At 38.2% G+C, this 18,487-nt stretch overlaps 1 protein-coding gene across 2 annotated transcripts in view; it reads right to left on the bottom strand.

Moving 5' to 3' along the window:
* Window positions 1-18,487, bottom strand: part of LOC116162083 (innexin shaking-B) — a 52,028-nt gene that overhangs the window by 21,502 nt on the left and 12,039 nt on the right. The window contains exon 1 of one of the 2 annotated variants that reach the window (XM_031475615.1): window positions 8,786-9,346. The exons of the other annotated variant lie outside the window; for it this stretch is intronic. Within the exon in view, the coding sequence (XP_031331475.1) occupies window positions 8,786-9,142 (357 nt within the window). The 5' untranslated portion in view covers window positions 9,143-9,346. Of the gene's footprint in view, window positions 1-8,785; window positions 9,347-18,487 lie in introns of those variants that run through there. 2 annotated transcript variants of the gene reach the window in all.

The following is an 18,487-nucleotide window of genomic DNA, read 5'->3' as shown; positions in this document are numbered from 1 at the left end:
ATTGTGATTTTAAAGGATTGGTCGATAAATCGATAATCTACCGATTAATCTTACATCGATTTATGGCAAAAGCGATCAAGTAAGAGCATTCCGGTGTTGGCATGACACATAAAATATGATCTCGATTCACAACCTACCTTAGACTGGTTGACGTGAATTAGATACTATTATGCTTAATTAGGTACCGTTTCTATTAAAAACTAATAATTTTGAGGATTATTGTCTAGTTTATCACGTTTGATTTCAGAAAACTACGGAATACCCATAGTTGTGTTATTATTTTTCAAAGCATCCTGTTTTTATTTAAATTATCAATATCAATACCAAATAACCAAAATTGAGAATATATTTATATTATTTATTATATTGTAACGGAAATGCTCCAGAATTCTCTGGAATTTTCTACGCGCGCGATAGTGGAAGTTGTAGGAACATTCGAGAATGTACTGGACTTACATTGCTTGCGTGTATAAATGGTTGCGGACCGAACATCGAGTTAGTCTACTATCGAACGAGATCGAGCACGGAAATATAAATTGCGAAGTGTGTGTGATATAATAATCGATATAAATTGTACGGTTTTTATAGTGTTTTAGTTTTGTTTAATAAATATTGATATAAATCGAACCCGAATTTATAAATAACGTTACATTGGTGTCAGGTGTGGAATTAATTAAATTAATTAAAAGTAAGATTAAATTAAGTGCTTGTGCTTGTGTATGCCTGTAACAAGATCTGCTGCCGCTAAAATGGAAGAAACGATGCTCAATTTGCTCCAGCAAATCCAAAATGGCCAACAGGTGTTGCAACAAGAAATGAAAAGCAACCAACGAGAAGTTGGAAGAAAATTCTAGAAATTTTGAAGAAAATTCTAGAAATATTCAAGAGAAGTTCGAGAAAATGGAAGAAAATTCTAGAAAGATTAATGAAGAAAATTCTAGAAATATTCAAGAGAAGTTGGAAGAAAATTCTAGAAATTTTGAAGAGAAGTTCGAGAAAATGGAAGAAAATTCTAGAAAGATTAATGAAGAAAATTCTAGAAATATTCAAGAGAAGTTCGAGAAGTTGGAAGAAAATTCTAGAAATATTCAAGAGAAGTTCGAGAAGTTGGAAGAAAATTCTAGAAAGATTATCGAAGAAGTCTCTAAATCAATTGAAGAAAAAGTTGAAGATAGAATTACGGAAGTTTCCAAAACATTTAAAGCAACATTCGTTGAGATTGAGCACAAGTATGAAGAGCTGCGCGAGCAATTCTTGCGACTGACTACGGAAGAGCGTACTAGTAGTGCCCCAGATGAATTACTGATGGACCGTCTTCTTGAGGTGCCACAGTCTACTCATTACAAGAAGGTCGACCCAGAAACAAATACAAGAGTAGAAGGCGACGTTCAGCAAGCCCGAGTAAAGCCACCTACTTTTGATGGTAAGATTCCTTGGACCACGTACGTTCGACAGTTTGAAGCAGCGGCTGCGGCAAATAAATGGACTCTTCAAGACAAAACTACAGCCCTGATTCTTGCTCTGAGAGGAGATGCTCTGGATGTGTTGCGGACTATCCCCGAGGATGAACAGAACTTCCAACAAATAGTAGCGCGACTCGAAATGCGATATGGCGATAAACACCTTCAGCAAGTTTACTATGCCCAAGTCAAGAACCGAATACAGAAATCTGGAGAAAGTTTGCAGGAACTTGAAGCGGACATCGCTAGACTGATTCGATTGGCATACCCTACGGCACCGGAGAGCTTTCTTGATCAACTGGCTGTACAAACATTTATCGATGCCGTTCGTGATGGAGATGCCCAGCAGGCTTTGAGACTGGCTAGGCACGACAAAATTGAGAAAGCTTTGGCCCATGCGTTAGAATTCGAAGCCGCCAAGAAAGCTAGTCATGGAATTGCGCGAGTACGTATGGTGGAACCTCGCAGTGAGAGCCGGGTAAGAACCATCGAAGAGGAAGGTGGCTCTGAAAGTTTTGAAGAAAAGGTCAGTAAAGTAGTGGAAGAAAAGGTCAATAAAGCAATACAGTCACTGGCAAAGAAACGTGAACCACGATGTTGGAATTGCGGCGAGATTGGACACGTTCGCCGCAACTGCCAAAAACCATTACAGCAGTCGGAAAACTAAGAAAGGTCGACAGGAAGGGGCTATCGTCGACCTGCAGAAACAAAGCCCCGATCTTCACTGTAAACATTACGTCGTCTGGAAAAGTTCTGAGTCTGTACATCGACGGCCGAGTTAATGGAGAAGACAGATCCTTGCTAGTAGACACAGGTGCAACAAGAACTATTGCAAGACCAGAGTTATTGAAGAATCATTCTCGGATCTCATCTTCGACCGTGCAGTTAAAAACAGCAACTGGTGAAAGAATAAAAACGCACGGAGAAATACAAATGTCTGTCACCATCGGAAAGACCACCATCAATCACCAGGTGCTAATTGCTGATATTTCTGATCAATTCATCTTGGAATGGTTCTTCTTAAGAAACTCGGAGCTGTGTTAGACGTGAAAAAGGGCGTGTTAAAGGTCGGCGATGAAGAACTCCCTTTCCATGAAGACAAAGAAGATGTTATCCGCCTGTTAACCACTCATGACGTCATTATACCCGGACTTAGTGAAAAAATTATAATGGCCACTTTAGATGGATATTGTCGCCAGGGAAGCCTACGGATAGTCGAAGCACTAAACGAAAAGGAATTTCTAGTGGCTAGGGCTCTGGTAAAAGTTCAAAATGGCGTTCCGATTCGAATTATGAATTTGAAAGATAGTCCTGTTAAGCTAAGCAAACGAACTGCAGTTGGACAGTGTGTGCCCATCTCGGCTATTCGCTCTGTGAGATCGGAAAATCTATCTAAAGGAAAGTATCCAAGAGAGCTGATAGATATGGTCATTAAAAACACTCCAGATTTGGACAATAGACAACGACAAAAGGTGAAAAATATGCTTGTGGAATTTCGGGATGTGTTCGCGGTAAACGACCAGGACAAGGGAAAGACAGGCATAGTCACCCATAAAATAATACTGGCAATTCCCAACCGATTAGACAACAGCCAAGGCGACTCCCATTGGCTAAACGAGACGAAGCGGAAGAGATTATTAGAGACATGAGAAAACAAGGTGTCATCGAGCCATCGAATAGTCCTTGGTCATCACCGATAGTGCTTGTAAAGAAGAAGGATGGCTCCACAAGATTTTGCGTTGACTACCGTCTGTTAAATTCGGTCACCAAGAAAGATAGCTATCCACTGCCAAGAATAGACGACACCTTGGACACTCTATCTGGAGCCCAATGGTTTTCCACACTCGACCTAAAGAGTGGTTATTGGCAAGTGGGGATGGAATCGACAGACCGAGAGAAGACCGCGTTTTCTATAGGCTCTGGACTTTGGCAATTCACAGTAATGCCTTTCGGATTGTGTAATGCCCCCGCGACGTTTGAGAGACTTATGGAAGCAGTTCTAAGGGGACTAACGTGGCAGACATGTCTGGTATATTTGGATGATGTAATTGTCGTAGGAAAAACTTTTGAAGAACACCTAAAGAACCTGAGAGAGGTGTTTGGACGATTACGAGAGGCCAATTTAAAACTAAGTCCCAAGAAATGCTTTATGTTCCAAAAAGAAGTTAAATATTTGGGGCACATCGTATCTCGTGATGGTGTTACAGCTGACCCAGAGAAGATTATAGCGATTCAAGAGTGGCCGATTCCTGAGAACAAGCACGAGATTCGAAGTTTCCTCGGTTTGTGCACCTATTATAGACGATTCGTGAAAGGATTTGCCAACATTGCCAAACCATTAATAAAGTTGACAGAAGAGGGCAATGAGTACGAATGGAGTGAAGACTGTCAAAGAGCTTTCGAACATCTCCGGCAAGCTCTTACTAGCGCACCTATCCTTGGCTACCCCAGAAATGAAGGAAAGTTTGTGCTAGATACCGATGCCAGTAACACCGCCATTGGAGATGTTCTCTCTCAATTGCAAGACGGACAGGAAAGAGTCATTGCCTATTTCAGCAAAGTACTGTCGAAACCCGAGAGGAATTATTGTGTGACTAGGCGAGAGCTCCTGGGTATGGTAAAGGCATGCGAACATTTCCATAAGTACCTTTACGGCCGCAAGTTCCTGATAAGGACAGATCATGCAGCGCTAAAGTGGCTCTTGCAGTTCCGAAACCCAGAAGAACAGGTGGCAAGATGGTTAGAACGTCTTCAGGAATATGACTACGACATTGAACACAGGGCTGGAAAAGTTCACAATAATGCAGACGCTTTGTCAAGAAGACCGTGCAAAGACACCTGCACACATTGTTCTAAAATAGAAGACAAGATTGGCCATCTGCGACGAACAACTGTAGAGAGTGAGGAATGGAAGCCAAGCGAAATCAAAACGGCCCAAGAAAACGACCCAGGTATAAAAACTGTTCTGAATTGGATGCGCCACGGACAAAGACCAGACTGGCAAGACATTAGTGCCACAAGTCCTGAAGTAAAGAGTTATTGGGACCAATGGAATAGCCTGACTCTGAAAGACAACCTGTTGTATAGGACCCTTGAAAGTGAAGATGGCACCGAATCGACGCTGCAATTAGTAGTACCTAGAAGCAAAGTGTCGGAAGTATTGCGAAAATTGCATGACGGCGCTTCCGCAGGACACTTTGGTATTACGAAAACGTTGCAAAGGGTACGTGAGCGATTCTATTGGGTCAACCGTAAAGAAGATGTCCGGCGATGGTGTCAAAAATGTGAGTTATGTGCTACTGGAAACAGACCAGTTTCCAAGAAAAAGGCACCCATGAGGCAGTATAACGTTGGTAGTCCGATGGAACGAGTTGCTATCGATATCGCAGGACCGTTTCCCGAGACAGATGGCGGAAATAAATATATCCTAGTGGCTATGGATTATTTCACAAAGTGGACTGAATCTTACGCCATTCCAAACCAAGAGGCAGCAACAGTTGCAGAAGTGTTGGTAAAGGAGTTCTTTACACGTTTTGGTGTTCCTATAGAAATCCATTCAGACCAAGGAAGGAACTTTGAATCGGCTTTGTACCAAGATGTTTGTCGATTGGTAGGAGCCAATAAAACAAGAACAACACCTTTGCATCCTCAGTCAGATGGAATGGTTGAGAGAATGAATCGAACGATGGGTAAAGAAAATAAATGACGTGATATATCGTATCAGAATGAACCACCGGAAACCGAAAGTTGTCCACATTAATCGACTCGTACGATATGCCGGATCCAACAACAACGAAGAAGTTCGAGGTATTCGAGAAGAAGAACACAGCTTTGGGATCGAGCCAAACTTTAACGATTTTATGTCAAATTACGCCCAGCGGAAGAAAGCTCGATTTGGCGTTACTCAGGAAATTTGTCAAAATATTTTTGAGCTTCCGATTAACGTTTCCATCGCCCATTGTGTCGCCGAAGACCTTCGCATGGGTAGAGGTATAGCTTCCGTATTCCGGAAAAGATTTGGAAGAATGGACGAGTTGTTAAAGCAAAGACCACGAGTGGGTAAAGTACTGCGCTTGGAAGATAGTCAACGCTCTTTGTTCTACTTGGTTTCAAAGAAAACGTCAGAAGGCAAACCCACCTATGAAAACCTCTGGTCTGCTTTAAAAAGCTTAAAGAAACTCATGACATACTATGACATAAATAGCTTGGCGATCCCGAAGATTGGATGTGGTTTAGATGGGTTGGACTGGAAAATAGTGCGAACCATGATCGAAGTGATTTTTAGAAACACTAGCGTTCGAATTACAGTATGCTGCTTCAACCCACAGGGGACGACCCTCCGCAAAACTGTGGACTGTTACTTTTTCAAGAAAGGTGTTTGTCGAGCAGGCTCTGACTGCAGATTCCGACACGAGGCATTAAAAAGTAATACTAACGCAGTTTCTGAACGAGACGTCCAGAATTAAGAAGGGGGCAGTGTAACGGAAATGCTCCAGAATTCTCTGGAATTTTCTACGCGCGCGATAGTGGAATTTGTAGGAACATTCGAGAATGTACTGGACTTACATTGCTTGCGTGTATAAATGGTTGCGGACCGAACATCGGGGGAGTCTACTATCGAACGAGATCGAGCACGGAAATATAAATTGCGAAGTGTGTGTGATATAATAATCGATATAAATTGTACGGTTTTTATAGTGTTTTAGTTTTGTTTAATAAATATTGATATAAATCGAACCCGAATTTATAAATAACGTTACAATATTTATATCGATAGTATTTATGAAAAATTATCAAAGTCCTCGTGTGAGATCGAAGGGACTTCAGCGCATTTTTGTGTGGCAGATCAGTATTCTATTAGCCACTTTCGACTCAACCATCAATAACAGATGTTGTCGAAGGCTACTACATTCACTAACCGTTTCCCACTTTCCGCGTGCACCCGCAATTCGCTTTTAAAGTTAAAATCGGGTCGGGGGCTACCACATTCCATTTGACGGTAGCCACTTCCGACGTCCCGTTCACCCGCAATTCGCTTCTATTGGCGACACGAGAAAGAGAGACAGCGATTCGAGATTTACGAAACGTTAAACCGCGTGAGTTCGCAACGGAAGGTAAAAGGCGCCCGAAGTTGACTACTTCTCGAAGGCGCGCGCGCGCCTCGCAAAAGGTCGTTAATTTCGCCCCTAGGACAAAAAACAAAATTCCGCCACGCAGGAGTTGTGCGCGTTTACAACATCTTTCCGACGACACCAATTTGAAAAGAATCGGACCAAAACTGTAGTAGAAGATAGGAAAAAACTGAAAAACCTTCACGTTAGTATACCACGCTCGAGGATGACGCCCAGATGTCGCCAACCCCACATCATGTAGCCATGTCCCTAAAGTTCACAAATTTCACGGCCTTGTAGATACACGTACGCCCGTTGCCTTTCTACAAGAGTTCTTCTACGCACCCACATTTGCAGCCAGCCAGCCAGCCAGCCAGCCAAAGTGAGATTAAAAGCTACTTTTTACAAATAAATTTGCAAAAATGCGCTAAAAAGTATCCATAGTTTTCTCTCGATAATTATCGCTATTCGATTAATCAATAACAATCAGACATCGACAATTTTCGACAGATGTCAATAATAATCTATTATTATCGACAATTAAAGATTATTATTATCAAAAGTTATGGATAATTATCAAAAGTTATCGACACTTATCAAAACTTATCAATAATTATCAAAAGTTATCGATAATTAACGAAAGTTATCGATTAACGATTAATCGATAATTATCGGACTAAACAGACTTATCGATAAATCGATAACAATTTCATTTATCGCCCAGCACTATAGTCACACTACACTTATGAATTCTATCATATATGGTATGTTCACAATGAACATTCATTGCCAACTAAGAAGCTGAATTTTTTAATGGCTCGTCATAATTTACAAGTCAGTTTTTCTAAATGTGGGTTGCTTCCGAATTTCGGGGAGTGTTAACAAGATAGGTATCTCGTATAAATAACTTTTTCATATTTCGTTCGAGTGACTAACCTTAGAAAATAATGTAAACAAAAAATGTTGTAAGTCGTCTCCTTTACATATTATTTTGGTATTGATTATTAGTTATTCATATTTTCCTTTCATATCAAAATTATAAACATTTTGATATAAAAGTGCATTTTGGTCATAACCAAAACCTGATACCTGTAAGCACACGATAATCCTCAGCAGACCTAATAAAAGAAGAAGCACCATCAAATTTTGGAAACAGAGGAAGCTTTGTTGAATTACCATGTGCTACTTCTGTGTATTTTGTAGTGTAGCTATTATATTTTAGTATTTTTCGTTACAGGCAGAAGGTCCTCGAGAGGACAATCTTTGCTTGCATTTGATTTGCTATCGTTAAATTTTGAACACATTAAAATGACTTCTCATGCACCATTCCTATTGGATAGAGCACGATTACATACATGCAAGAGCTATTACGAAAAATTGCACGTAAAGGTACTGTAGCTATTTTTAAAAAATTTAAAAAAATTACGAGTTTGTTTTAATAAAAATAAATATTTGAAGCTTGACCTAAAAAAATTGAGTTATTGGCAACCTTTCACAGGTGTAACCATTTTTTTTAAATATTTACGTTGCCAGATGATTATAGTTTCCCATTGGATTAACTATGAATTTAATCAATGCTTATAGTTTTAGTGTCTCTTACAGACCATCTAACACGACTGGTAATTATAATTATGAACTGACGGTTTGATGTTATTTTCCTGTGTTGGCATTGTTGCTGGTCTTTTAAGTACTAATTGGTGCGTTTGCCATTGGTGAGTAACCAGTAAAATGGAAGTGGTCACAGCAAGATTTTGGAAGTACAACGAATAACACATAAATAATATAAAACATTAGAGATTCTGGGAATCACAAGATATGAAAATAGACTATGGGAAAAAATAATATTTATACATCGTTGACAGACACAACTATTTCCCATTTTCATTACAGTGAATAAATATTGATTTATCTGCCAAGATTATGGTTGACGTGCGGGCGTCCAAACACTACTATACACAAATAAAAACTTTGTTAATTAATTTTAGGATTTAGATGTATATGCGTAGTCTCATACACAAGAAGATTTTTAGCGGTTAATGGCGCTTGTGCTATATTTAAATTTAGATTTGCATTAGACGCGTTCTATAAACATAACCCAAAAAAACTCATTCTTATTTTGCATAATCTTTGAAGTTTGAATACCTAAGGATCATTTCCTCCTAAAATCTACCTACCTAATGAGCTAAATTAAAAATATATTGAGTACATACTTACTTGAAAAAATAAGCAGAAGCACACCCACTGATAATACTTGTAAAGCTTTTTATCCTTTTCGTTTTTACTGGTTTCAACACCAGGGTAAATAACCTCCACCCCAACTTTCTTGTATATGGCCGATTTAATCGTATACGTGGAATGAATCCAACAATAGGTATTTAAAACGTCTTCAGGAAGGTCTTTTGTATGAACACAGTCTATGGGATTACCTACATATTGCCGCGTCGTGACGATTAGACTGAAGGCAATTAGAATAAGGCTGGTAAATGAATAGTGCAATCGGAACACTGGAGAATCATTATGTACATTATTTAACTTTATAAAATTTTTGAGTCCACGAAAAATGTCCAACATGGTATTGTCGATTCGTTTAGTTGGAATTAATTTCTAATTATTTTTTGGAATGATGTTCCTTTTTGGGAAACGTTGCAATTAATACTGAAATTGCTTTCACGTAAATTGCAACAGAATTAGGCGTTTGTAACATTTTTCATAAGTTCCCGACACTCGCCACCATGAATCGCGATTATTTCTGTAGACGCCATGCGAGCGCCGGGACGCTCATTTTAATACTAACTTCTAACCATGTGCTTTAAGCAAATACCTGCTTTACCGTAGTTATAAATACAAAAAGCGTCTCAAGAAAGTTTATTATTTACAGTTGAGTCCAGCGTCGATCATCGACAAGCGAACTCTGTATACCATCCATAGCCGATATCGGCACAGTAAGAGATGCGTATATGAAAAGTTTAAAGCACTTTTCCTTTTTCCGCATATTTTCATACACAGATTAAACCATACTTTGGGAATTTAGTAGTGCTCGACGAGCGCAACCGATCCTACTTCGCTTTACTTATTTTTGGAGAAAGGAAATTGTAGAGGCAATCAGCGAACAGTTTTCTGTTTAATGTATAAAATGTACAAGATTATTTATTAATACATTTTAAATTGAGGTTAAACAATTACTTTAAACATTTATTAATGATGAAGAAAAACAGTTGCGGGGTTACTATTATACATTTCGGATTTAAGAGCGATTAATCCGAATCAGCAGTTCAATGTACTACCGACACTAGACGAAAATTAAAATGAATAGAAATTAACCATTGCTGAGAAGTCTATTTGGCAAGAATCAAGCAACTCGTCCCACTGTAGTCCATCCCAAATTTCACCCACAATTTATGCCTAAGTGGATCTGTAATTGATCATTTCCTGCATCGACCTAAATATGGTGGTACATTCTGATACAGACTGTGGTGAGTCCAATACTAATTCATTTACCACTCACCTTCTCCTAGACTCAGACATTCTAGAAGTGAAGTGCTTTATGTGTTATGTGATGTAGTATTTTAAGATAAAATTTTAGTGATTATCACGTACCAGTACCAGTTCTTTTACTTGAAGTAGCACTAAGCAAATTTAACAAGTAAGCGATCAGTATTTTAGGAATAAACTATTTCATTTACAGTTTACGCTCAACATTTGACAATAAAGACGTCAGGGAAACCAAATTGTTATTAAGTGTCAAGTAGGAGCTGCATCGCAAGATAGACCTAATATGGTTTTCAAAAATGGTTGTTTCCCTTCGTACCTTAATCTCATACAGCATAACCTACACAGCGTGCGCCCACCAAAATCGACCTGCGCCTAATCACCAAAAGCAGTTTGATAGACACTAGGTATATTCTTGCCTTTTGACAATTACAATTAGAAATGTAACTATCGGTTATTATAATATATATTATATGCCTTGTATATTTTCCGATATGAGGGACCGGATGTAATGATGCGTGTTGTTACTACCTACATCCAGTGGCGGTTTCTCAATAAGTGCACATGAGCACGTGCACTCCCAAAAATCATTTAAAAAAAACGAAAACAATAACAATTCTATTTAATATGTATTTAACATTCTTGCACGTTCGTATCTCGCAATAAAAATAGTTCACTTATCTTATCTGAAACGCAAAACCTAACGGGTACACTGACACACCGCGGAACGTGTATTATTCCCATTCCGCCTTCCTGTGCAGTGCACAGTAGCTACGATCTCTGATTCGTTCAAACGCTACGTCACCTTTCCCCGTGCGCCCCGCGAAGGTCCAAGTTGTAAAGTATAGCAAGAGCACACTCTCATTGTAGACCGGGAGATGGTGACACTTTTTGTGGTGTGATTTGCTACAAGTATGGCGACCATTCAAAGGTTTAATTAAGTACTCCTCGAAACGAAAATGGTGCTAACTCTCTGGGAGTGGGGCCGTTATTGCGTGACGATTGTTTAAACATGTCGGAAAATTTAATGATTTTGGACAATTTGCTACACAAAATTCTTTGGATTTTCTGGTAGTCGGTGACAAAACAAATGACGGAAACGAAATGCCATACTTTTCCGGTGGGCCTTATAGCCCGCCATACTCATTTGAAAGTGTCGATTGTTTGTATTTTTTTTGGGTGATTTGCTACAAGCTCATTTTTTTATGAGCATCAAGTCCTCAATCAGTCATTCACGAAAATCAACCTGCCATACCGCAGCGACGGGCCCCCATAGCCGCCATACCGGCACAAAGATGTCATTTTTGTTAATAATTTTGGGCGATTTTCTGCACCCTATAAATTTTTCCACCTATTATTTTTATAGTCAGAAATAGAAATTTCGATACGCCATACCTGTGGCATGGGCCAATTATGTATAATATTTTTTCAAAAATTAAGAATTTTCGGAAAATTCGGGCGATTTGCTACAGTATGGCACCAATCTTTCGTGACAGTTTGAGGTGTAATAAAAGTAAATATCAAGTTTCAAACATGAATCCCAGGCCAATCTTGTTTTATCACGAGATGTTATGTCGCTTAATATTCTCCGCCCCACTCGAACTTCTTAGTCAAGTTGTAGAGGTCCCGGTCGGGGTCGTTGTGTTAATGGATCGCAGGTAGTAGATAGTAAGCTGCCATCAAGTTTATACTATCCGCCATAAGTATCTGAACACCCAGTGACTTTGATCAATTTTGATAAAATTTTCAGGGCAGTTGTGTTTATTTCGAATTAAGAAACGATGAAAATTTGAACATTATACAAATTAAAATAACACTAATAATAATAATAATAAACGTTTAAACAAATATAGAAAACGAGCTCCTGGGTATGGCTATAGCATGTTCAAGACCAAATTTTGCACCTCTAAGTGCATATAGGTATCAAATTTCATTTAGATGCTTTCATAATTAAGAAAGTTGGCACTGTGCATCTGACATACCCTTCAACATAATTTTATATATTTTATATTTTATTATAGTCCTGAATATTACGGATGGAAGTTAACGCACACATATAATTATGAATTTAATTGGTTCGACGGCGACGACATGCCCACTACTGTCGGATACCTATATCATTCTGGATCGCATTGACCAAGAGAATGAAAATCAAATCGATTTGAGTACTGACGAGGGCAATGGGAACGAAACAAAAGAGACCGATGACGATAATTGTTAAACGCGAGTACGATATTATATCTTGTCGGGATAAGTTAATCAATTTAGAACAATTATTCTTTTGAATGGATTGTGTTACCAATTTTTAATAATAAAATCATTTTTTTGAAGCTCACGAGAAGGTCGTTTTCAAGGTTCCTTGCTTGTCCCAGTTATAGCGCAAAGATGTTTTAAGAAAACAGATTTTCGAGTATGGCGCCATCTTTAGCCTTCATGACGAGTATGGCACATATATCATGGATCAATGTGGAGCATGAACTTTCGGAAAATCCAAATGCCATACTGTAGCAAATCACCCAAAATTATTAACAAAAATGACATCTTTGTGCCGGTATGGCGGCTATGCGGGCCCGTTGCTGCGGTATGGCAGGTTGATTTTCGTGAATGACTGATTGAGGACTTGATGCTCATAAAAAAATGAGCTTGTAGCAAATCACCCAAAAAAAATACAAACAATCGACACTTTCAAATGAGTATGGCGGGCTATAAGGCCCACCGGAAAAGTATGGCATTTCGTTTCCGGCATTTGTTTTGTCACCGACTACCAGAAAATCCAAAGAATTTTGTGTAGCAAATTGTCCAAAATCATTAAATTTTCCGACATGTTTAAACAATGGTCACGCAATAACGGCCCCACTCCCAGAGAGTTAGCACCATTTTCGTTTTGAGGAGTACTTAATTAAACGTTTGAATGGTCGCCATACTTGTAGCAAATCACACCACAAAAAGTGTCACCATCTCCCGGTCTATTGTGAACCAGTATTCGCCGGACTTCGAAGTAGGGCTTGTTGATCGTTTCGGTTTTAACAAGTAACGTTGCGACGTTACCGTTCATTATTTAAAGACAATTATTAAATTTAATTTACTAAAATTAGAAGATCAAATTAAAATAAAAAATGCGGGTCGCCCAAAACCGAGTTTGGAAATATCGAAAATCAATAAAGGAAGTCGATAAACGTAAAACGATCGTTTAAAATAGACATGTATGAAAAAACTGACTGGTTATGCGGTTATACCTTTAACAATAGTCTATTGTTTTCCGTGTTTGTTGTTTGGTGATGAGCTCGGTGATGAGGCATCAGAATGGACAAAGAATTTCTTTACAGACTTGGTGCATTTATCCGAAAAAATTAAAAAATATCAATCTTCAAAGGCACATCATATATCTGCTAAATTGAGATTTAATTTATTAGGTAAGCAAGATATACGGCAACAGTTAAATAGTGCATACCGTTTGAGTATCGAAAAATGTAATGAGGAAGTAAAAAAGAACCGGTATGTTTTATCCAAAATTATAGACCGTATAAAATTTTGTGGTACTTTGGAACTTGCTCTCCGCAGCCATTGACAAAACGAGAAAATTCAATAAACCCTGGAGTATTTAGAGGTCTCAACAATAAGCTTTTTTATGCCATTTAATATGCCCAAAAAACTTCGTGTTGCGGTGACACTCAAAAAATTTTCGCCTCCGGCTTTTTGCCCGTGGCCCCATTTTTAAATTGTGCACCCCCAAGACACACCACTACGCGCCGCCACTGCCTACATCTTATTCGCCGACCTTTATTACGGAAAACAGAATGGACATTTGACTTCGGCATGCGAACCAGTGCTGGAATGTTGAAGTGGCTGGCTTTTTTTATTTTACAGAAACAAATTTGAGACCGAACTCTTACCTCAACTAAAAACTGCTAAAAACCTTTTTCAGTAAGCAATCAAAGCCTCAATAAAAGTTGCGCAACCTCTTTAAACTAGCAGATAACGGGCGTTCAAGAATGAGCTGCTGTCGTGTTGCCTTTGGAAGTTCAAATTAAGTACGATTTACCAAAATTCGACAGCAACTCATTTTTGATCGCATAGACGCATACTGAACTATTTCAATTGTCTAACACCAGTTAAACTAAAGCGCGGCTGTCGAATTATAGTTTAATTAAGTAATAGGATTAGGAAATATTACTTACCATCTTTATGTAGGTAAGCTCAGACAAAGTAGAGATGGGTAGGGGTGGTTAATGGGTTCTTTTCTACGGCTAGTCAGTAGTCAACAAAGCAAAAATAAATAATTAAACCGGAAAAGCTCCACTAGAAAAAATACTTACTGAGGAGAGAAAAAGATAAACTAAGAGATCTTTGTTGAGGAGACTTATTTAAAATAGTACAGTGACTTTATACCAGACAGTGGCGACAAAAGGAGCTAAAAGCTTCGCTCATCCGGCATGTTGCACCGAAAATTCATTGTAGTGTAGGCAACACACAATACACGTATGACACACAATAATCATATATACATGTAGCACAAACTCGATGCACATGGTCGCCGATCTCAACAACAAATCAAAGATTAGACACACTATTGTCGCCACTGTCTCCTATAAAGTCACTGTATAACATAGAATAGGGGATTTGCGTGACCTCTACCGGTAAAATAAGAAACTATGACCTGACATCGATAAGATTGATCCATTAAACTAGACACTCGTAACTGTAATGGCATCACCCGTAAACAAATGTTACAAGGGCGCCGTGACGAGAGAGATGGGTAGAGGTATGTATATCTAATTGTATTTCACACACGTGGCGTTTATGGGTTTCACAAAACAATGTGCCATACAAGGATGATTATACAAACAACGTGGCAAACAAGGATGAGGATACCTAATACAACCTACGTTAGGTGACACGCGATTTAAGTTATCGATGACGTTCCAGTTGCAGACTATACAGTTCAATGCATTAATCTAACTCACACGAGATGACGAGAGAAAATATACAGATAGAGTAACGGGCACCGAATGGAATATTTAAAACTGAATTTAAAGCAAATCTTCCAATGCCACTAGATTTCAAGGTCTGAAAACTGACAAGGTGATACCTTTGAATATAGTTGGATCCACACAATTTATAATAAGATTGAAGAGAGAGAATTGAAAGTAAGAATCAAGGTCCAAGCAAAGTAAAGATCTTCCCTTGCGACACGAAAATAGCGAGCGGAGTGAGATAAAAAAATGTCGAGATACGGCGCTGTCCAAAAGAAACTCACCAACGTTCTGAAGTGACTATGAAAATTCTTCTCCCTTCTACAACTTACTGCACCAATTAATTAATCCGAACGTGACGTTATGGAACGTGAAAGAAGTACACGTATATGGAGAAGCATTTCCATTTCACCATACAATCAACATCAAGAATTTGCATTTGCCGTAGGTTCACCTAAATTTACCTGCCCGTAAACTTGAACTCCCAATCAACGGTGCCATTCATTATAGGAGACCTAGGAATTTGTATCGACTTTCTATTTTAAAAGTTGAATGAAGCAATTTGATCAATTTCAAAATTGGACAAGCAAGGGATATCGAGATTAGCATTGCTGTATAAATAAGCTTACCAGTTTACTGTATTCAAACAGTAAAAAACCGATTACTTTAGGAGTGTTGCAAATTTAGATTTTTATCAGTTAAATAGTAAGAGAGGGATTTTGCGGATACTTATTTTGAGGTCGTAGGTTGTGAGCACTTTTTCGTCGATATTTGGTTTTTCAGTCGCTTCTTTTGCTAACTTATCTGCGGCTTCGTTTCCTGCGATACCTATGTGTGATGGGATCCAGATGTAGTCCACAGCCTTGCCGTTGTTGTGTACATCCTGATTTAAGTCAGACTTAATAAAATTCAAATTCTCAGCACACCTGATTATTTATACGCTATAACTTAATCTAATCTCATTTACAGACAGAGAAATAAATAGATTAACTAACTGGATCAACTGAACCTAAGAAACTAATGGGCGGTTTCACAAACCATGATTATGGTAAATCACTGATTAAAAATATTAGAATGGGAAACTTATAAGTGTGTAATCGAAGGCGATTAACATTCTAATATTTTTAATCATTGTTTAACCTTAATCATCGTTTATGAAACCGGGCATAAGACCGGTACTTCATCAATAGGATTGTTTTAATGCTCGTTACATGAACGATACATCCAACCCTCATGGGTTTCGGATTGCGATATAAACCAAAGAAAGGTAGGTAATTAAATTAAAACAGATCGCATAACCTCAAAAAGATACCAACAACGGCATTCACGTAATTGCGTTGGCAAATTCTACTGGATGGCTTTAGATTGTACCCTTCAGAGTTTATTTTTTCCGTATCACCGTTGAAAACGGCAAATTTTCCGATTCAGACACACTTTCGTATTGACCATGTTTTACACGTGAACCATTTTGAGTGTGTTAAAAAATGGTAAGTGTATGGTAAAACGTTTCCCACGAGAGTCTATTATTTTCCGATGTAGAATGAGAATACAGAAGTAAGTTGCACTATACTTGACTCTTAAGGGACGAGTTATGTGAAAGTGTGTGATATAAATACGTGTATAACAACTGGAAATATGGCTTCTATTACCTTAAAGAAATCAACGAGAGAATTCAATACTTTAACATTAACGATAAATGACACTCAGATGATAACTAGATGAAATATCAGATCGTATGCGCAGTATCATTTAATGAATTCCGTGAATTCCATTATGAAAAATATTTTATACAAATAATTTTTACATCCCCGTTAGTTTCCGCAATAATCGTCTGTCTTAAGATAAATGGAACACCCTGTATATATATATATTGCTGTGTATACCGGTCCGTAGGCCAAAAAGACCGTACACAACACATAAACAAACCTAGCTAGCTCAAACCCTTATATTCCTCGGAACAAAACTTCTCCCCAGCACAGAGGAGGAATTTGACTCTTTCTCAGTTACATTATTAACTTCTAACAGATAGTGGGTTAGACCAAAGACCTTAAATTCCAAATCGATCCTAATCGAATTTTGATTAAATAAAATGGACCTTGGGCAAGTATTCAAAGAAAACAGTAAATTAAAGGAAATAAAATCGTTCGAAAGACAAACACAGAAATTAATGTGAGAATTACAAATTTCAGTTTTAATGGTTACACAATAAAAAAAAAACAACAAGGAAAACAAACAATTATTACAAAGAAAAAAACTAAAATTAAAACTTAATCTTACTTACATTCGGTACATGTCCAAAACTGCTAATCCCAAATACGGTACACAAAAAAAACAACAAAATTTCAAAATTACACAAAAAAAAACGCTCAAGTCGGCGCCGACCACACCTTAGTGACGCACTTTACTGAAGGTCCAAACTTCCAAAACTGCCGCCACACAAACCTGCCGCAACTCGGCTTGCCACTCCGTAAAACGGAAACTCCACCAACTTCCAAAACTGGCTGGCCTCTACACAATCCAAACTACTGCGGTAACTCGCCGAAGCGAAATAAAACAATCTTCACTCAAACCAAAAACTGCCCTGACTGGCAACAAACTGACGATAAAAACTTCAAAACTCCCAAAACAAAACTTCAAACTTCAACAAAATGCTGATTTCAATCTCAAACAAACGTAGTTCCGCTCTGAACTTGGCAAAAAGCCATTGAAATTTTAAACAAACGTAGTTCTGCGTTGACAGTGGCAAAAAGCCTCTCCTCTTCTCAGTCCGTTCTATTTAAGGTGGAAACCCTTCTTCCAAAATTACAAATTAAAACAGCCAATGATTAGCAGTTGACAACAGAAAATTTCCCCACTAACGTAACGTTAAACCAGAGGTAGAAATTATTTTTATCATTAATTTTTAATCCACCTGTCAATTAAATTAAGCGTTTACAATGATAACAGAATAAAAGCGCTATAAAATTCTCAGAAATCTACGTTAAATAAAATCAAAGATGAGATTAAAATGTAAACAATACAAACCTTGACCTCTTTTTCGTAACAGTAATTTCTGTTGAAGTACTTAACGAACGACACAAAACAAAAATTTAAATTAAGAAAATTAATTACATCGAAACCGCCCTTGTCCATTCTAATTAAGAATCCCAAAATTTCGTCCTGCCAGACAAAATATCACAGCAATATAAAACATAAGATTACGAAACTGGTAATCGTAAAGTTTACCGCAACTCACAAGAGAAATGACTCGATGATGTCGATCGGTCTGTCTGGACTCTCATTTCCGGCTAAACGGCTGAACCGATTGGATATGCTTAGGCAAAATGTAAGAGCTGAAGAGCCTTTGGGCAGAACGAGCGTGCGCAGGTGTGCGGTTGGTATTTGTGCTAGTCGCAGTATTTTTTTTAATAATACATTCTCTCGTAAATATCTCGGCCCGGGCCCCACATTCTTG

The sequence above is a fragment of the Photinus pyralis genome, unplaced genomic scaffold (assembly GCF_008802855.1).
Source record: "Photinus pyralis isolate 1611_PpyrPB1 unplaced genomic scaffold, Ppyr1.3 Ppyr1.4_LG10, whole genome shotgun sequence".
NCBI classification, from domain to species: domain Eukaryota; kingdom Metazoa; phylum Arthropoda; class Insecta; order Coleoptera; family Lampyridae; genus Photinus; species Photinus pyralis.
Note: the sequence above shows the minus strand (reverse complement) of the source record. Positions and strands in the feature narration are given on the sequence as shown.